This window comes from Falco rusticolus, chromosome 1 (genome assembly GCF_015220075.1).
Source record: "Falco rusticolus isolate bFalRus1 chromosome 1, bFalRus1.pri, whole genome shotgun sequence".
In the NCBI taxonomy this organism is placed as follows: Eukaryota; Metazoa; Chordata; class Aves; order Falconiformes; family Falconidae; genus Falco; species Falco rusticolus.
Window position 1 is genome coordinate 72,660,056 of NC_051187.1, and position 21,563 is coordinate 72,681,618.

At 40.2% G+C, this 21,563-nt stretch overlaps 1 protein-coding gene across 2 annotated transcripts in view; it reads left to right on the top strand.

The window, feature by feature from the left end:
* Positions 1-650: 650 nt before the first annotated feature.
* Positions 651-21,563, top strand: part of FBXL5 (F-box and leucine rich repeat protein 5) — a 35,405-nt gene continuing 14,492 nt past the window's right edge. Inside the window, exons 1-6 of one of the 2 annotated variants that reach the window (XM_037384495.1) lie at positions 651-815; positions 13,025-13,240; positions 15,100-15,195; positions 15,986-16,169; positions 18,445-18,627; positions 20,948-21,073. In XM_037384495.1, coding sequence (XP_037240392.1) covers positions 690-815; positions 13,025-13,240; positions 15,100-15,195; positions 15,986-16,169; positions 18,445-18,627; positions 20,948-21,073 — 931 coding nt within the window. In that variant the 5' untranslated portion in view covers positions 651-689. The remainder of the gene's footprint in view (positions 816-13,024; positions 13,241-15,099; positions 15,196-15,985; positions 16,170-18,444; positions 18,628-20,947; positions 21,074-21,563) is intronic. The other variant, XM_037384504.1, reaches the window with a different exon arrangement.

Genomic DNA, 21,563 nt, shown 5'->3' on the forward strand with positions numbered 1-21,563 from the left:
GTCAACAGCTTTACTCCACCTCACCACCTGTCTGGCAGTTACACCTTTTGTAGAAGAGTTGTGTAACCTCAGGTCTGATAAGCAAGTCTTTTTTTTAATCGCTGAGCGTCAAAGGCTGGTGTTCCTGCTCGTTCTGTCTTGGATGTTACACACAAGCAGCATTTAACGCTGCTGATTTGGCACAAACCCTGGGAACAGCCGGTCACACATTCCCGGCGGCTCCAGCCTGGTTTGGGGCACATCACGCGCCTTCCCTCGCAAACACCAGGTCCACAGCGGACACTGCTCTTCACACTGCCATCCCCTCAGTTTATCTGGATGCAGTGAGTTTTCTTCACGTAAACGCACAATTCTCAATTCCTTCCGATTTAAGGCGCAAATACCGCTGCGCCCCCGGCGTGCCCAGTCACCTGGTGGGCCTCGGGCCCGCCACCACGGGCCGCGGCCATGCCCCGGGTGCTGCCCGCCCGCCCCCGGGACTTTGCAGGGCTGGGCTCTGAGCGCTGCCGGCCGCGCACAACGGCGGGGCGGCCGCGCTCGCCGTGCCAGCCCGGTGCCGCCCGGGGCCAGGCCGCCGCCGCCCGCGGGAGGGGTGGGGGCGCCGCGCATGCTCGCGGGGCGGCTGCCGTCACGCGGCGCTGGGGCCGGCGGGGCGCCCTCCGCGGCGCAGCCGCGCATGCGCGGGGCGGATGTTACCGCCGCCGTTAGCGCCGCGGCTCTATGGGGAGAACATGGCTCCTTTCCCTGAGGAGGTGGATGTTTTCTCGGCTCCGCACTGGCGGATGAAGCAGCTCGTGGGGCTCTACTGCGACAAGGTAGCGGGCAGGGACGGCCTCCGCCCCGCTCCCCGGCGGCGGGAGGGAGGGTCTGGGGAGTGCGCAGCTGTCAGCGCCCCGCCGCCCCGGCCCTGGCCCCGCCGGCAACTTCTCACCGCTGCTGCGGGGCTCCCGGGCTCCGGCCCTTCCGCCGCGGGCAGCGGGGCCGGCGGGGCCGCCTTCCCGCCGCGCCCCACGCCCCGCTCGGCCCCCTCAGAGCCAGGACGGGGCTCCCCTGCCTCCTGGTGCCCCAGCGGGGCTGCGCGCCGGCCCCCTCTGGGCGTCCTGCTCCCTTCGGCTGGGGGGAGCGGCGCTCCCCGGCGGGGACCACGCCTTCCCGCCGCCTCCCCTCGCCGGGCCGCGGGGAAGGGGCCGCCGGCCCTCCCCCCCCCCCCCCCCCCCCCCCCGGGCTGGCTGCCCCGGGGCTGGGGAGGGGGCTGCGGGGCCAGCAGCCGCCGCTAAGGCGGGCGGCCCCGGGCCGCGGCGGGGCCGTGGTGCCGAGGGGCGCGGCGTGGTGGGCAGGCAGCGCGTCCCGCCGCCTTCTGTAACTAACCGGTGTCGGCCAGGGGCCGATGCTGCGCGTAGTTCTCGCTGGGAGGCTGCGAGCCGCTGTGTGCGCGTTTGTGTGCGCAGTGTTTAACTGTTGAGTAGCTTAAAAGATACCCTGAGTAGGTTTTCTTCTAATTTGTTTCGTATATATGTAATTTTACTCGTGGACAAAAGTAATTTTTATTCTTGCATCAGAGTAGTTGGTGATCAAGGCCGATGTGTCACCTGAAAGGCAAACTTTGCAGCAGCAGCTCTGGGCACGATGGAAGGGCTTTGGGCAAACACTTCAATGCCAGCGCTGGCACTGAAAGAAGTAGTGCCTCCCATCTCTGGGCTTGGAGGGCTGTTTGGAGAACCAGATTGGCTAACAGACATTTAAAAGGAGGGTGAAGTTACCTGGGAGACACTATGACAGCTTACTGCTTGCTGCCAACGGGATGGGGGAGTTCTTGCTTGCTTCCCCTGTGTTCCACAGGCCACCTTGTACTGCTGGGGGGGTCACCAGGTCCCTTTGTGTGAGCCTGTTCAGTTTGCTAACTAGGTAGAGAAAATGTGAGCGTGTTTTTGCTGGGTTAGGTAACTGAACAGGCTGAGCAGAGGGTCTGGGGAGAGGGAGGAGAAAGTGAGACCTTGTGTCTTTTCACTTTGCCTTTTATCTGTGAGTGCATTTGCAGTGAAGTTTATTTTTTTTAATCTGCGGCAGCATGAAAACTTGTGATAACAAGTGGATTTTACATGAAGGGAAACAAACAACTAGGACTTTTCTTCCCCCTGCCCATAGCAACTGTATTAGCATATTGTCAACAACAGCTGAACAGGTTTTGTTTGAACCTCCGGATACTGTTTTGTTCTTAGAGAGGCATTTCTGCCACTTTTATTGACCCTCCCACAAAGTTTTGGCCAGTTTTACTGTGACTTGATAAAAATGAAACTGCCTGTGCAGGAATGATCGGTTTTCCTAAATATTGCAAATTTGATTAAAATTACACAGTTTGTAATGATCATAATCTCTTATTTTCTCAAAAAATTTATACAGGAGTTTGCTTACTACTTCTTTCTTTTGAACAAGTGCAAGCATGAATGAACGACACTTTCTTCAAAGTATTTAATCCGGCATCCTTTAACCCTGTTTCAGAATTTGGAGACTCTGCCTGACCAATGACCTTTGTATTGGAGTAATGCTTGCTTTGCATCAGAGAAGACTCTGAACTGTTTGACTTTCCTTCTTGTGTGATTGAGATGCTGTAATTAGATAAGACTGTAGTTCTGCTTACGTGGCAATTATAATCTCTAAAGCCATGCTCTTTATAAATTTATTTCGTCCTTGAGGGGTCTTTAATTTTGTGAATTATGTGTTACCTGTTATTCCTCATGTTCCTTGTACGCTGTAATATAGCTGCTGAATATAGTGGCTGAATTTACTAAATTCCCCCAAATGTTAGCGAGGGTAAAATGGATGCATCCATGCTTTCCTTTTCAGGGGAACAACTATAATATTACTGATGGGTAATGTGTAGGTACTTAAATAATCCATTAGGACAGAGGCACACAGTTTGTTTTGTTTTTCCAGGACTTGATGTGAGACAGAACAGTGAATCAGGCATTTAAGATGTTTGGTGCATTAGGGAAGTTATCCTACTTTTTTAACTGTTGCTAGCAGAGATCCCACTGTACGTTTGCTGCATTCTCAAATGGCATTTTTACCTGCGTTGTACACAGTGCCCTGGACTTGGATAATAATAACTAAAATTGTGTTTAGTAAGGAAATCCACAAAGTTACCAAATCTGTTGCCTACTCTAAAGTAGATTCTCTTAAGTCCTCAGAGCATGTACCCCCCTGTAGGCAGTGGAGTGCTACAGCAGACAGTCTTTATAGTTAAAATGTTTTTCCTAATGCCTGACGTCATCTTTGCTACAAACAGAGCAAATGCTGTTTTCTTATCTCTAGTGAACCATTCTTCGTTTTCAGAAAGATCTTGTGCTGATTTGCAGATTGTAGCCATGTCTTCCATCTTTTTACCTGTTTTCTGGCCTAAGCAAACTGATTAATTGCATTTCATCGTGTGGGTCGTGCTTTCTGCACCTCAGTGTACTTGTTGCTTTTGTCAGGACTCAGCTGCCACTCTGTAACTGTTTAAGCTGTCTAACTGCTGCTGTTAGGTCTGTGTGCCTTTCTTGCTCCCATCAGCACTTGAAGTGATTCACAAAGGCTCTTAGCTGGCAGAAAACATTTTTTTTTTTTTTTGAAGCAGGGTAGTTTTTCTGCTGATGTAGTGCTGCCAGCAAGCACTGGTCAGATGAGTGTTGAAGCCAATGTGAGGCGGAGGGTGGGACTGTGACAGCCAGCAACTAGATTGGCTTAAACTACTGTGAAACCTCAGCCTAATTATGTCTGTGTTTTCCTGAAATCTGTTGTGCAAAACTGAACACTGTTGATGTTGAGTAGAGCAGATGTGTTTTGGATGTGGTGTTCTGCAGTCTTTTTTTTTTTTTTTTTTAAACAGCAGCATACTTTGTGCTTCTCTGAGGACTGATACTCAAATTTCCCTTCATATTTTTCATTGGACTTTTATCCTGCATGTGGAAATATGCACTTGTCCAAGTCAGCATGTCGATGTCCAATAGAAGCTGTTTCTGTTGTCGCATTATGATCGTGTGTTTCCTGCAGTCAGTGTGCTACTTGTGTATTACCAGCTTTCCTGCTTTACTAGCAGTGGCTGAAAGCATCGTATCTCTCATGAGGCAGCACAGATTTCAACTAATCGTGTATTGAAAATACCATTGTGGTTTGGGTGGAAGCTTGGTCCTATGGCTTGAGCACTGTTTGCAAGTGCTTGAGCTACCCTACCATCTCCTGTGGACTGTATTAGTTTGCTGTAAGGCAAAACAGTATGAAGAACCTTAGAGAAATCATGATCTCTAACATGTATTGTCTTTGTCTTTGGTTATCTTATCAAAAGGAAATCACATTCTTTTTTTCTAAACAAATCTGTGCTGGCCGATTGTTACTTATCAGCTTCAAGATCAGGGTTACTCAAGCAGCAGACTCTGGTCTAGATATGCATTGCAATTAAATTTTGGCTGGGCCTTCCCCAGAGATAAGACACCTGGTACAGGATTTCAAACTTCCTGCTGTCCTGTGGAGTTGTTGCAGCCAAAGAATGTTTCCAATCTTTGTGTTATAGCATTACTCAGCAAATTTAGGCTGCTTTAGGAAAAGGAATAGGAAAAATTGTGCTTTAAATGCTGTAATGCAGTTATCAGTGATGAGTGATGTGTTCTCATGTCTGTCAGCCTCTCAAAACTGATTGAGTGTATCTAACAGCTAGCTGCTGTTGGAAGAGTTAATTGTTGATATCCTCTGTGCTTGTCTGGCCCCTTGATGAGCAGCTAGTTCATGTAGTGCACTGAAGCAAAAGGTGATTCAGTAAAACTGGCTCGCTAGGAGGTCAAACAAGCTCCAGAAACAGGTTGACAGTATTGGAAGAGGGAACAGGATTCTTAACCATCGCAGAAGTAAACTGCTGCTTTAATCGCTCAGCTTTATTGTAAAACCTTTGGGTGCTGGATCAAAGCCATCTAAGGACCTTCTTCTGTTTGCCTGACTTGAGTCTTCTGTGATCTCATCTTTCTACAAAAGATCTCTGCAGTTATTTCTCATGGTTCAATAATTACTTTGGCTAGTTTTTCCAGGAAATTCAGATCAATTTTGTCATGTCTGCTGGCTTGAATACATTGAACTTGTATAAATATTTAACTTGTATTTTTCTTTTTTAGCTTATGCTTCTGACTCCTTGTTAAAAATTAATTGCCATAAATATTTTTTGCAATTAATTCTGTTATGAAGCCTTTAACAGACGATATTTAATTTTGCTGTTCTCATCTCTGCCTTTCCTGTTAAATAGTTGAATTAAAGTATCCTTTTTCTTCTTCTAACTAAGTATAATAGTCTTCTTTTTTGCTGTTTTTCTGTGTCCTCTGCCATCCTCGTTTGAAGTCTAAGGCTGTTCTGTTCTACTTACCTGCAGTGGAAATTTCTTGGTTATTTTGATAGGATTTTTTTCAAAACTCCATATAGCTAAAAAGTTCCTTCCTTTATTTCCTAATAATAGTTTCTTTTGATAACTTGCATTTCTCTTTAACTTTTGTGTCTTTCAGCATTGCGCTTCAGTTGTTCTTCTTCCTTGCAAGCTTTGGCCTCTGCTAAAGAGAATGAATTGGTTTAATCTGTTAAATTTGTGATGTTCTTATAATAAGAATATTGCAGATGAACCATTTTAGGATGAAAAATACTCCCAAATTAAGTTGAATTGATGTTGTAAAGTGTTGGGCAGGGAATTATATGACCACGTTATGATTACACGTTTTGTGGCAGCAAGGGGGACTGAAATCTGAAAAACTAGAAAAAAATTATCAACATTCTGACTTTCTATTTATTTCAAAGTCAAGTATTTTTCAGTTAATGTCCTTGAGAACAGAAAATTACTGTTCCATGAAGATGTCTCTTTTTGGTTTTAGCCAACAAATGTTAAAGCTTTCATTCTGCCTTTGAAATCCTTTTTCAGTATTTCAGTACCCTGCCATTCATTTTCCACTGCTGCTTTAAATATATTTGTGTTGATTTTGAAATCCATAGTATTTGGTTATTATCAGTTGACATTTTGTATCATTGAGCACTTGCCTTCACCTATGTTTAGTATGAATAAACTCAGGATGCTTAGTGTTAATAAGTATGCAAACGATGGGCTACAGTGCAGGTAGAAGACAGAAGGAAATCAAACCTCCTCATTAGCATCCAGAGATAGGTGAGCAGTTTGCTGTCCATGCCTCTAACTATTCCATCAGAAACTCTACCAGTCATCTTTCCATCTTAGCTTCTGGATGCTGAATAGTTTAGTAACTTCTTGCTATACCTGTTGGGAAATGACAGCTTTGAATTCATTTTTCATGCAGAAGAATATTTTGAAGATGAATCTGGAAGTGACAATGTGTTTTAAATATCTTCATTTTAAAGCAAGTGTGTTTTAAGTGAAGTGCCAAAGGAGGTCTGAAATGGGAGACAACAGTGATAAAACATGTTTGGAGTTTAAGTGAGGCTTTTCAGACCAGCACAGGAATTTTGCTCCTTTTTTCAGGATGCTTTTAGCTCATGTTGCCACCTCAAACCTTCTCACCATTTCTTTATCTCATGTATGGCGGTACACCCATTTTTTCTTGCCTATCAGATGCTTTGCCATTTTGTCTTTTTTTTTTTTTTTTCCTTCACAAGAAAAACCTGAGGGGTATCTTCTTATGCCAGACACAGGAGCTGGTTTTTTTTTCACAAGTTATTGCTTAGCACCTATTTTTGCCCTCAAATTGTAGGAAAAAAGTTTTCTGTTCACCCTTCACATATTGATCTGATGTTTGTCCTCTCTTCCAGTCTGCCCTGGAGAGCAGTAATAACCCACCTTTGCCCTTCCCTGCTTTAAGCAATGGCAGTTTATTCTCTCCTACTCTCTGGCACTAAAAAAAAACCACCACCAAAAAAACCCACCACAAACCCCCCCGAAGAAACAGATGCCTTCTAAAGCTAGAGACTGTAATTAATGTGTATTGGTGTTCAAACAGGTTTATGCAGTTATATTAAGATATGCTTTAACTGATCAAATAGACCATATGTTGTAATTCTTGAGGTACTTGGCTTTTTATTTTTGTAGTTAGTGCCCAAGATGGATTGTGGTGAATTTTTCCAGTGCCCAACATCAGTGGTGTTAGGAAATTGCAGTGAGACTGGTTCCGAGAAGCAAAGGTATTGCTATGCTTGTAGTTTGTGAGTTATTGCTGTAGGAGAGTGGAGAGGAGCCTTGAGGCTGCTATTCCACTCTTGAGACTTCAGAAATGTCCTGACAGAAGGCCAAAAGGCCAGGTCTCAGCAGGAACCTATCTCTGTGAGGATGTAAGGCTGGAGAGGAGTCTTGTATCTGTGCCCATCTAGAATGTATATGAGAAATGCTGTGGCACAGATACCTAAATAACAGCATCACTGCAAGTGTTCATCATCCATCATGTTTTTATTTGAGGTCCTTGTATTTCATATCCTTACGAGATTTTTCTTGAATGTTTTTTGGGTTAATCTCCACAGATCTGGTGACAGCCTGTATCTCTTTGTCCCTGATAGACTACTTACTGAAGCCACAGGGTGGAGGAGGGTTAGCTGATTTTACCGGTGCTTCCTGAGCTGTGCTTTCTGCCACGGTCCTCAAGGGAGCCTGACACTTGTAGCAATTACGTCACTGAAAATCTTGGTGCAGTCGTTCCTGTGTTGTTGTTTATATCTCTCTGTGAAAAGTCCTTCATGGTTCAAAACTGAACTACAGGTGTTCATTAGACAAAATTGACTACTTATGTAGTACGAGAGTGATATGAAAGACCCTAATAAAAATGAAAACACAGCAGTTTGTTTCCACCTCCACTGTGCGCTTATGCTTGCCATTTATCAGCTTGACCTTAGCCTTTCAAAACAGAGAGTACAAGATTGTACCTGCCCTGTTGCCTATGCTCTTTGGGGGGGTGGGGTGTGGGTGGCAAAAAAAAAAAAGTGCCTTAATGTTTGGGGTTGTTTTTTTCTCTTTGGTTTTGGTGTGTTTTTTTTTTTTTTTTGAAAGACTATGAAAAGATTTCAGTTAAGCTGCAAAGCAACTGATGAGATGACATAGAGGACAGGATTATATAGAGAAGATGACAGACAGATGGGCATTTGAAAGTTTTGGATTTCTTGTTGGGTTCTGCTAGATCTGTCCTTCCTGCCTGCCTTACTAATTACTATCATTTTGGGTTGACCCACAGCCAAGAAAAGCACCCAGGGTAGAAAACCTGTATGCTCTGATTCAAGGCTTCATACATCCAAACAGCTGGAGTGTGAAGCAGTTTAGCTAATTCTCGTTAATATTCACCTTATATACTTCTACGTAAAGAGCAGGCCAAGTTGCAGGTGATAGTGAGGAGTGTCATCCTTTTTGCTAGGCTACCTTGGCACTATAGTTCTTTCTTGGGAACAATACAAAATTAATTTGTGGATTCCTAAATAAGACATTGCATGTAACTGGGTGTCATTGCAGGCTGTCGGTCAGCCTAGCACACTGACCAGGTGAAAAATTAACCCATTAAAAAGGTGCAGCTTCTTACTGGATCGGTACACCAAATGGGTTAATCTTGCAGCTGTGTAATTGCTAGAGCATATTCCAGGGAAGTGGTAGGATTATACAGCTGGAAGGAGGGGCAGGGCTGCTGCTTCTGGGTGTTTCCTCCTCTATCCTTACCCCCTAATTTAAAGCAGATTAAGTATAACATGAAACTGCATGCTCTCCATGTTGACACAGGCACACCTTTTGCTGGTCTTTGTCCCTTCCATTTTCTTGCTTACAGAACTGAGATATCTGCAGAGTTCAAGTTCCTGTCCTTTGAATTTTAGTGCTATTGCGTATGCAGACACGATACCTACAAATCTAAGAGTGAAGAGCTGTAGCTAGCTAGTAATGCCATGCTGCTTCCCCCCCGCCGGTACTATTCTGGTCCAAAAATGTTAAGGTTTTTTAGTCAATGGTCTGCCGGCTCCATAATGAAAAATACATTTTTAAATGAGTTTTAAATCCGCTGTGATAACTAGTGGTAGAAACCTAGTTTTTTTGTATATATATATATATATACATATAATATTTACAATATCAAATTACTATATTAAATAATGTTAAAATACTATATTTTTATTTCACTTCAGTGTTAATCGGCTGCTTGTATAGGTCTTAATGAGCTCAGTGGTTGCACATGGAAAGCATAATATATAGGAATGACCTATCAAAAATGTTACTTGTGATGATACATGAAAATGAAGGAAAAAATTGCTTTCCATTTTTTTTACATGCCAAACTGAATTTTTAGGGTTAGTGGTTATTCAGAAGTTAAGAGGTGCTGATGGTGAAAACCTTCACTTGAAATAAAGCAGTTTGTGAATTTGCAGCCACTTTTAACTTCTTTAACCTTGTCATGCTGTTACTTGGAATAGGTTTGATAAGTTTTGCAACCTCGTGGTTCGCTGCTGGCACCACGGTGGCCTTTGGATTGTTGATGTGCCTTCCCCAGTTGAAATGCATTTTTTTTTTTAAATAAGGGTTTAATAAATAAAGTTAATATTGAATGTAACAGCTCCTGGCTACTTCTAGAGTATGCGTGCATCAGCCAAAAGTCTCTGAAGTGTTTCAGATGGAATTTGCAGGGCAGTTCACTGTCTGTTGTTTGGCCTGTTGCTGAGGCTGTTGGGATTACGTTTAATTCTTAGATTTCATGAGGCTTCAGGAGGCAGGACAGTTTCTCATGTGGTACTGTTCCTCAGTTAGAGTTTGCATTCCAAAGAAGAACAGTTGTGCTGTACTTACAATTGCTTAAGCATGTCTTCAAAAGTCAGAAAGCTCCCAGGTATTTCTAACACCTGTGGCTGTGATAATCACATTAGCATAGTGTGTTTTAAGCCTGGTCAGGGATCACACATGCACTGTGCTTTGTACTTTTGACCAGTCAGCAAATATGTTTAATACAGTCCATTTTCTCTTCTTTGCCATTCTCTTGGGATTCTGTGTCTGAGTCTGGGTGATGGTGGTTTTCTTTTCCACTGCTAAACTCCTGCACTAGTTTTCCTTGTGTAAAGCTGGTGAAAAGTGTACCTCAGAGTGGAGCAGCTGCTGTCTGTTAATGGTCTTGGTCCTGGTCATAAGACTTCATCAGTCTTGGTAATGAAATTACAAATCTGACCGAGTGACTTTGTTGCTAGGCTACCTGTCCTCTGAAAAGCCAGTTTTTTTCTCAGCTTCAGCTAACCTTTTTAAAGTACAAATTTCTGATTCAAGTACAGTCATTAAACTTCAATATCCTCTCCATAGTTCCTAATCTCCTGGATATCTGCTGGAAGCCTCAGTAGCAGAGGTGAATATGCAAGCGTTTCATGTTATAGTGGCTTATATAACAACACATTTGTAACAGGAATTCTTAAATTGCATGTACAAATGGATTCTTTATTTATTCCAGATTTGTGGGTGTTAATAGGTAGGTTCAACGGAAGCTTTTGGGTACTGAAAATTTCAAACTTTGAATGAGGAGGATGAGAAGATGCAATTTTGTATCAGGACCAGTTCTGTGGGGATTTTTAAGCTGAACAGCAGAGTAGAGTAGTTTTGTTTAACCTTACCGTTACACACATCAGCAGCCTTGTTTACATTTTTACATCTATCAAAATGCCAAGCATTTGGGAGCAAATGGCATTCTTGGGGAAAAGGGTATTTGGGGACTGACTTCATGTATTGTGGATCTTTATGGGTAGTTATGGGTAGAATGAACAATTTTGAGACCTTGATGAAGAGAATTGCTACTTTAGAAACCAAACTGCACCATTATTGAGGTCTGAATCACAAATAGCTGGAGGTCAGGAGGCTATCCTGAAGAGGTTGTACCAATCTCCTGTGCTTGTTCAGACTTCTGTCTTTCAGTGTAGAAAGCCTAACCATTAGTTTCATGTAGTGCCACTGCTCTGTATATTGCATTCTCTGAGCTTAGCATAGGATAGAAATGGTCTTCAGAGCCACGATCTTTTCCCGTTTGTGATATGTACGTAACAGTGCATCACAAATACACTAATCTTTGTGGTCTAAAAGATACCGGGGGAAAAAACCCCAAACCAGCCCTTACCTTTGCCCTGTTTTCTTTCTCTGCTGAGGCTAAGTAAGTTTATTTTCCCATAATGACAGTAGCTTTGCTCGTATGTACAGCGTGTAATGTACAGTATGCACAGCAGACTTGGAGTTGCATAAGTACTTGGCAGATGTCCAGCGTGTTTTGGTTGCATTGCCAGTGGTTGCCAGGAAGTGGCAATGCAATGTCAGAATGAATAAGTACATTTGGGTTTTTTAAACAATAGAAATTTTAGATACCTTGATTCATGGTTGGTTTTGATGTATGCAAGTATTATGTGTGAACATATGTCTCAGATTCCCGTTTCTAGTAGAATCCTTAGATTCCAGAATCTTTATATTATGACTATTCCAGTGGCTTGTTTTCTGAATTAAAATATTTTTATTTTTAGAATGCTTGCTCTTGTATACTGCTGTAGGCTATGATTCCTGAAGCTGCACGTGGAATAAAACATAAGAATGGAAAAGAAATACTGTTTTTCAACGTTCACCAATTGGAAATGCAGTTTTAAAATATATTGTTGCTTATGTCGACTATACATATGTAAAAATGGCAGTACTGTGTTATCAGGAGCTCTGTGCTGTCTAGATTTTTTTCTTGTTTTCTGGTTCACGGTCCATTGGAGACCTTTTCCCACAGCTAGTGTAGCCTGTATTCACTTGTTAGGACTCAGCGTTCCTTGTGGATAATGTGTCCCTAAAGGTAGGCCCAGGGGCATCTGGTAATGGCTTCTTAGTTACTACTAAAATGTAGATCTGGGAAAGTGGCTAAGCCTTTCAGTTACCTGCCGGGATGGGGAGATTGCATTGTTTTCTACCAGGAAATCTTTCTGCATTTGCTTATCTTGGTGTTTCACAAGATTTGTTTGTTGCTTAACACAACTTTGATTCTACTAGCTTCTTAAAGCTAGTGCTGTAAGTGCATTGTTCTCTCAAGGATGATCTTTAAAAAGTTAACACTACTTTCCTGTTTTCTTAAGCTCTGTTCCTTCATGTGGAATAAGACAGCTGCCTTCAGAATTTGTCTGATTAAATGTAGCATGCTTTTCTTTACAGTGTGCATTATTGTGTTTCTTATGCTTTGTTAAACTTCTGTAGCTATCATTAGTTATTTGCACTATTTGTAAAATTTTTAGCTTAATTTTTTTTTTCTTCAGAGCCTGTGATAGGAAATGCAGTTGTAGTTGCCACTGGAAATGAGGGAATTGTGCAATTAAATCCCTTAGTTTACTTATACCTCATTCACAAAACACAACATTTTAGTAAAACTGCTCTGTTAACTTATTTTGGGGAGTTAACAGAATTCAGGTATGAATGGCTTAAGGTTTTAATGTAAGAGGAAACGTATACATGAAATGACCATGCATAATGAGTTTTTAAAAAAGTTTGAGGGGTTTATGTAGAATTTGTTGGTTCCTGTTAATAAAAATCGAATAAGTCAGTCATGAAGGTTAAAATAATCATGAATCTTGTGAATAAATAGTCATATTAATAGGGTTATCATATAAATATTTGTTAATCTGTAGTATTCAAATGCTAGTATTAATTCTACCCACTTCTGGAAGAAGTCGTATTAAATAATGGTGTAATGTACCAATTAGATAAACTATGTGAAAGTTACTATTCAAATACAATACCAGTTTATGTATTCCTATCTTGCATTTGAATCTGATTTTTATCTGTTAAGCTTGAACATTGAAATTAAAAGCATTCATTACTCTTAATGTTTGATGTCTTTGAAGCGAGTTGCATGAATTGCAAATTCAATTTTTATGTTTGCCAGTTTTCTGTATAAAACTGAAGGTTCTCAGCTTTTGTGTTGTAAGTAACAGGAACAATGATTAACTGGACCTAATACCTGTTCTAAGGATTTAACTTGACCTTGATGTGATTTTCATTAATTTCTTATTTTTTTTTTTAATGAGCTTTTCTTTCTTCTAGCTATCCAAGACCAACTTCTCCAACAACAATGACTTTCGGGCTCTTTTGCAGTCTCTTTATGCCACATTCAAGGAATTTAAAATGCATGAGCAGATTGAAAATGAGTGTATCATTGGTTTACTTCAGCAACGCAGCCGAACAGTGTACAATGTACACTCGGACAACAAACTCTCAGAGATGCTTAGCCTCTTTGAGAAAGGATTGAAGAATGTAAAGGTAAGCAGAGTGTAAGAAAGACTTGTCTTCTAAGGAAAACATGCTGTGATTATCTATTAGTTTGCCTCAACTTTTCTTAATGCTCTACACAGACTAAGGAGGAAGAAGAAACATTTGTGGTTGTTTGATACAGTAGTGAAAATTTTCCAATCTGAAACACAAATTCTTTTGCCATTCATAGCAGTTACTAAAATTCTAGTAAAAGTTCTTTTCAGAGGTATATTTTGTGACAGAAGTCTATCACTGCATAATTGGAGGTATTTTGAAGAGACAACGTGGAATTTTCTAATACAAAGACTACTCTGCTAAATGGCCCAAACAATTTCTGACTGTACAAATGATGTTTTTTATTAATTTGTTAGGAAACCCAGGGTACCTTTTTTTTGTGGCACATAGCATTCTATTATTGTCACAAATGGAGATGATTACTGGACTTTAAAAAAAAAAAAAAGGCATTGTTTTATTCTGTTAGTGAGTCATGTACTACTTCCCGTAATCCGTTGCTCAGTAATGCTGTTGATGTTCCAGTCCTCAAGAAACTCTAAATGTTATTTCTCCAGCGGGCTTTTTCACAACTGAAACTTGTTAAATTCTTCCCCAGTAGAATCCTGCTTCAGTCCTGCCACGTCTTTCCTCTGGGGCACCCAACTTAACTCTCCCTTCCTGCACTCGTCTCCAGTAATTTGACATACCATATTAACAGTTCTAGTATACATGGTCCATGATTTCCATAAGAGGAATATTAAATATGCAGTTACTTGATTCCATTTTAGTCTAATTCCATTTTTACAGCTGGTTTTGACCTGGGAATCCAGCAAATAACTTTTTTTTTTTTGTCCTCTGTGTGTATTAAACCTTGAAATTTGTCTTAAGTTGTTTCCATTGATGAATTGGAAAACGGAATGTGAAGGAGCGAGGAAATTTAATACTGGGCTTTGTGATACACTTCTCTAATAGGATGCTAGTGTACTCTTTTTAACTGTGGAAAAACATTTCTCTAGGTCTCCTTAGATACAGCAACTGTTTAACTTTTTTGAGTGTGGTTAGTTTAAATTAAACTTGATGGTATAAGCTTTTTACTGTGGTAGGGTTTCTTGATGTTGTAGAAGTTTGAAAAGAAAAACTTACAACATTTACTGTAAGAGCTATGAGGAACTTCAGTATGTTGCAATTACTGGGCAGACTCCAGAACCAGCTTCTTACTACTGGCACAGAGAATAAGTTAACACATTGATAGATGAGGTTGGTGTAACTTTAGTATTCAGAAATCAGTTACATCTTTATTTAAAAGTTCTTTCTATTTCCAAAGTAAATCTATAGAGCATGTCTGATAATAAATTCTGATTATAATTGGGAAGCTAAAGTTGAAAAATAACAGTGTAAAATGTGTGCAGTGGAAAGGTGAAGCGGAACTGCTATATCGTAGAATAATGATTTTGGAAAATGTGCAAATACTTAGATCAGTCTGTAAGTTCTACTTTGTAAAAGTAGGAGTTTTGTAAAAATACAGTCAAAGTACTACTTTGAACTTTGAGTGAGACTTTAGATTGGCAGACTTCAGTCTTTGCTCCAAAGTAGAAATGTGATTAGACAAGTTAATTCATATCTGATAGCAGAATAAATTGGAATCGGGCAGGAAGGGAATAGTTTGTTCTGTCTAGTAACAGGCCGGTACAGACTGTCAGCTTGTCGTGAAACTTTGTAAGTGAACACATTCCTACCATGAAATAGAGTGAACATGCTGCATGCATGGGGAAGATATAACGGGCTCTACTTTGAAACACTGGCTTGTTTAACAGTTCAATCCTTGAATCAATGGACAAGATCAGGTAATAGTTAAATCTTTGCTTTCTTCTCAGAATGAATACGAACAGCTAAACTATGCAAAACAGCTGAAAGAGAGATTGGAAGCCTTTACCAGGGATTTCCTTCCTCATATGAAAGAGGAGGAGGAGGTAGGTAAAATTTTTCCTCAGATATTATGCTGATCTTCCTTGGAGTTTGGAATAACAGAAACAAAGGGCTTAGAGGTTCAGGGTTTTTTTCCCAATTCTCTGGTTTTGTTACTTATACCAATTTGCATTCAGGACTGTGGTGTCATTATTTTGTTTTCCGACTGCAAAGTGACACATTCTGAAACAGTGAGTATGTTGAAAATTCATGATGAAATTCTTGTCCTTTAAAAAATTGGTTAACAAAAGCTCACTGGGGTGGGTAGATATTTAAGGGGATGCCTACCAAAACTTAAAGGAAAAAGAGAAGTCTGTAAAGCAGTGCTTCATGACTCAAACTGACACTCCCAAACAGCCTCTGACCTATATTTGAAACATAGACTAGTACTGCCAGTCTGATGACTTATGGGTCTCCAAAAACTGGGAAGCATCTTCTAGAGAGAGTAAATCTTCTCTTGGACAGACTTCGGAAGTATTTTCTCATGGTTTTCTTCTTTGCCACTTTGCCTTCTATGTGAGTACCTCAAGAAGTTATATAGTTTAAGCAAATTTAATCACTTCCCTTTTCTGTTGGGGAAAACAGTTAAGCAGCTTGCCTGGGCCTGTGCGGTATCCATTGGCAAGCAGAGTGTTGGAACTCAACACTTCCATAGTCCTATCCTTAGGTTCATTTAATGTATGACATGTTTTACTTGGAGAGAATTTGAAACAGGAAATTCTGCGTTGATAGGTCTTTGTAGCATTATCGACTATCTCTGTCAGCACCAGACTCTTCCTTTTTCCTTTGCTTTAGGTTTTTCAGCCAATGTTGATGGAATACTTTACTTATGAAGAACTGAAAGACATTAAGAAGAAAGTAATTGCACAGCACTGCTCGCAGAAGGAAGCTGCAGAATTAAGAGGTCTTAGTAAGTGGAATCAAGCAGAAGAGCTTCAGAAGGTCTTTAAGTATTCTGTGGATGAGAAAGCAGATCAAGGTGAAGCATCTAATTAAAGTTCAAGTAATTTTCAAACTGCAGTTTTTATCTAAAAAGCCACACCAGTGATATACCTAAAGTTACGTACAGGCAGATAAAATAGTTTTTATAAAATGGGAATTTCTTTAAACAGTTTTGAAACTTCAGAAGCTTTTTACTGTTTGATACAGGCTTCTTGACAGGTTGTAATATGTATATAGTACTTCACTGTTTACCTGTTCTCAACCTTCTTCCTCTCCCTTCCCATGATAATACTTGACGTAATTAATAGACAGAAATGAAAATTAACTCTACTTTCATACTTCCATTGAAATTATTTGAAGACCCTGTATTTAGTTCTTGGTTTTCAGGACTGCTTTGTAAGCTTTTTCTGTTGATGGTTTAGTAACACAGAACAGTTGGGTAACTAACAATATTTCAAATGAAAAGCAACTCTCCTTCCCCAGCTCTGCTACCTAACTTCCTTGGGCCTCTCCAGGAGTCAGAAAGGAAGAAGCTCTGTGTGTGGAGTAACACATGGGAATGCATCTGTGCAGCATACAGATAAAATGTTCTGGAAGTGGATAATTAACTTGTGTTCATCTGTAACTACCTTTCCTGATGAAACTTAGAATAAATGGATGACCACTAAAGTGCACTTCAGGCTTGTTTTATGACTGTTGAAGCTGCTTAAGTTGTACATTTTTATAGTTTTCACTCTTAACTAACAACAAAGAGTTGATGTATTGATGTACCAAAGTGTACACTGTACAGAAAATTGATGTATCAAAAGTGTAGTACTGGGGTGTGAGACTGATAAGTAGAGCAAGCCCTCATGAACTTTGTGGTGTTGATAAGATGTGGTACTCATTAGAAAAACTTGAAAAGCTACTCTGTAATCAGATACTTTTTTTTTTTTTTATGAAACTTGACTTCTCTGAACTACTGAACTGGTCATTTTCTGCCCTCCAGGTGATGCCTTCAGAAAAGATCATGGTCCATGGTGTGAAATGCTATTGAGTCTGAACAGATGAATGTGACAGAAGCAGTCTTACAGCATTACTTGCTGTTAAGTCTAGTTGGAATAGCAGTTTTGTGACAGTAGTAACTGCAGTGGTTGTGTTCTAGACTTTAGGGAGAGAGATGTATGTGTCCTGCAACCGTTTCTTAAAAATGGAAGAAAATAACACATCTTGCAGCCCTGTGCAGTTTTAACTGCATTTTAGTGTGAAATACTCCGTAGTTTACCTGCAGTGACTTGCCAGGTGTATGAATAAATATATCGATTCATCAAGTGAAACTGCATTTAATTATATTTTTTAAAGTATCAATAGATTGTCACAGGGTAAAGTTTTCATTATACTCACTTTTGAAGCTTCTTTGGAAAAAGAAACTGGATGCATGTCTCACTGTGAAGTCTTACGTACTTCGTGTTGCAACTTTTAAAGTAAATACCTACTAATTTGTGAAACCTGCTATTTCTAAGGACTCCTGAAAACTATTTTAGAAACTTTTTTTCTCAAGTAAATTGTCCTTAAAGCATTAAAAATTCTCTTAAAACGGCAACCCCCCCACTAACTAAAGCACTGAATTTGTTCTTCTATATATGGTTTGCAGCTCTTTCTGTACTATGGAGGTAAGGGAGAGCTATTGGGGATGGTTCCTACTGCTGTCCATGGAAGTATTAATTACCATGGTCAAATTGTCGTCTCTAATCTAATGTTTAGTATTACTTTACAACCAGAATGGCTTGTCACCATTCCTAAGTTAAAATTAATTGTCTATGCTAGCAGTTAAAGCTAGAAATAAAATGGGAGGCAGCTGCAGAGTTAAGCATGGTCTTTGTGCAGTGTCCCAGTCAAGAGATTGAGTGCTTCCAGTGATGGTGGTCCCAGCTGGTAGATCCTGTGTGCTAGTACTGTTTCCTGAGAATGTGGCAAAGCAAGTGTGTATATATATAGTCTATGACAGAAGGCATTTCTTTAAAACATTTCATTTATAGTGGATACCGCTTTCATCTTGCTGTGGTTTAGTAGCAGCAGTTTACTTTTGTCCAGGGCTTTCTTGTATCATTGGGGGTCAGGGTTGGAAAAAACTACCCAGTTGAGAAAAACGCAAACAGAAAACTTGAGCTGATTGGTTCTGTGTTTTTTTTTTAGTCAAAATTATACCTATTTTTTTAAACTCTTTTTTTTGACACACTTTTTTCATTGCCCTAGTCAAACTGTGAGTTCCACTACTGTTGCTTACAGCTGTGAGGCTGTGCTTCACTTAACACACTCTTTCTATATTTCAGAAACCGAAGTAACAGGGCACACCACAAATATTGCTAATCTTCCTCCTGAAGTAATGCTGACCATTTTCAGTTACCTTAACCCCCAAGAGTTATGTCAGTGTAGTCAAGTAAGCACTGAATGGTCACAGTTGGCTAAAACTGGATCTCTCTGGAAACATCTTTATCCTGTTCGCTGGGCCAGAGGTAAGTTAAAGTTAATTCTTCCTCCGAAAGTGTTGATTGTCAGAATTATCTAAGCCTATACCAAAACATTCTTTTTTATAGGCTTAGATATCATGTACAATGAACCTGGCAGCTGAGTGAGCTAGAAGGGTGTACCCTTCTGGCAACTGTAGTGCCCTGAAACTTGGTTAAATGTTAAAAAAACCCAAAACATACTTCCAAATTATGAATTAAGAAATTAAGAAACTAATAGTTGTCTTGGTTGTAACCCGTGAGTAGCTCGTGTATGCAAACTGTTGGTTAGTTTTATTGAGGTTGGTTTGCTTGTATGAATGCTAACAAGGATATTGACTAATACAACACCTTAATTAGAATCTAAGGGGGTTTGAATTATAAATACCGATGTTACAGCTATATCAGTGAAATTTTTGTTCCATTGGGTTGCTAGGTAGAAATAAAATACATAACTGCAGAATGGAAGTTTAAAACATGGAGTTTTAATACCTCCTCAGAATCTATTCTTTTTCTATTCAAACTTCCAAGAAAAGTGTATGTTAGTTTTCGTACTGATTCTTTAGATATATTATTTCAGTAACTTCTAAAGTAGTAAGGACTAAGTGGGTTTTTTTATACCTTCTCTTCCTCAAACTCCTGTTAATTAAAATTTCCTGCTGAGAAGTAACCTTTACAAAAGTACCTGTTGAAGTATACAAAGTACTCTATTCCAGTGAGGCCAGTTACAAGTCATGAGAATGTTTGTAGCTTTAAATATTTTATTTGTATTTGTCCATATTTATGTGACTATTAAATAATCACTGGAGTAGATCATTGCATGCTGCACAATGCTGCCATGTCAGTGTAGTTGAGTAACAAGGAGACAGTCTCTGCTGTTTAGTAAGCTATATTTTATGTGTCTTTAAGAGAGAAAGCTAACAATATGTAACTTAAATTTTGAGATACATAAAAGCTAAAAATTTCTTTCTGGCTTCTAAAATCTGTACAAGGCAGACAGGAGTTAAATGACTTCTGGGTCTGAATTTTTTGGTTGGATAGATCTTAGTGAAAATCATAGTTCTGTTGCTGAGCTGCAAAAGACTGGGTAGAGAGCAGAGGTTTCGGAGTTCAAATTGTTAGATTTGTCTTGATAATTGAGTGCTATGCAAAAAAAATAATTGGCAACTGCTTAAAATGACTTATTCCTAAAACTGTTTTTGGCACAACAGGAAGCTATGACATACTGTTTATTCTACGACAGTTGTTTGTGCAGAAATGCTGTAAACTGGGTGGAAGCTTCTCAAATGGGATTTACTGCTGGAGGGGAACCCCATAAAACTAAAGATTTCATTAAATTTTTAACTTTTTCCCTCCTAATACAGAGAAGGCTTCTGAGGTTTTTTATGTACTATAAAGATGGGTTAAAGATGATGAGAAATGTTACTGGAACCTTTTGCTTCACAGCTGGTTGACAATCAATTAGGATTTCATTGTCACTGTGGTGCTCATATAAGAAACCTTTTTGCTTTAGGTACTGTTCCACAGGGGTTGCTCTTGGTTTGGGGATAACGGGATCCCCCGGCTAGTGAGAGCTGAATAAGGTGTTTCTGGTTTAAAGCAAATCTGCACTGAGGGAGGCAGTAGACGTGCTTACACCAAGCCCAAGGCTATAATATACCCAAACTAAATTAATGCCCCCTTCAGGGAGTAGGGGTGCCCTACCAGGTAAAACAATGGAGCTGTTGCTGATGTTCATGATCATCCAGATGTTCTAAAAAATTGTCTATTGATTTGAGTCGTATGTATGTTAATCGTGTATTGTATAGCTGTTGTAATTAGGCTCCTTCAGGAATTTGGGTTTCTTGACCCTGGAGTTGTTACGTCCAGTGACTACAACCAGGCCAATAAAATACATCCTGGTTGAATGTATATTTGTGAGATTCCAATGGAAAACAGAAATGTCTTAAACCAAGTGTTATACTAAAAGTTGATGGTTAATTTATCTACCAGAAAGAACTTCAGCACCTACACAGTCCAAATATCCTATATTTGGTGGTTGTTGTTGTTGTTGTTGCAGTCATATTGGTCCCTCCTGAAGAAAATAAGGACAGCAGGCATGTCTCAGAACAGCATAATAGGCTCTTCCAAGAATCTTTTGAAGCTATAGATCAAAAAAAGTTACGTCGAGGTTCAGTCCAATCTTAGTTGAGATGAATGCAAAACTAATTTATATCTTTAAGTCAGGTCACAGTATATTGATAAGTTGTTATTACTATTTCCTGCAGTGACTAGGAGTTTGTCTTAACTTCTTTGTGCCTTCTCTTTTGGGGGGCTGGGGGGTGAGTAGGTGATTGGTATAGTGGTCCTGCAGCAGATCTTGAGACGGAACCTGATGAGGAATGGGTAAAAAATAGAAAAGATGAAAGTCGTGCTTTCCAGGAATGGGATGAAGATGCTGACATAGATGAATCTGGTAGGTAAATTCTGATTTTGTTGATTTGCTGCTGTGGCCTCCCCCCGCTCCCCACCCCCAGATGACATGGCTGTAAGAAGTATATGTATAAAATGGAGTATCTTCTGTAAAATAAGTTAAAAACCTAGGTTTTATCATAGTTGATACCAGTACTTTAAAATAATGACAGATGCAATAGTACTGACATTCTGTCTAGATTAAATGCTTACTAAGCCAAGTAGATCTATACAGTAAAAAAGTGTTTGGGTTGTTTTGTCTTCTAACTACTTAAGGTTCCTGAGATGAGTGTTCTTTTTCCCCATCTTCATCTCCTGACTTCCAGCTGGGCGGGGAAAAAAAAAAGAGGAGAGTGGGGGCTGAAGAGGGGGAGAAGCAGGCAGTGGGTTTTAATGAGCTGAATTCATTCATCTAGGAGAGAGCAAACGTGAGTGCAGGCAGAAGAGTTATGGGGATGTGTCTGGATTTAAGGAGGAGGTAAAAGGTAGGCTTC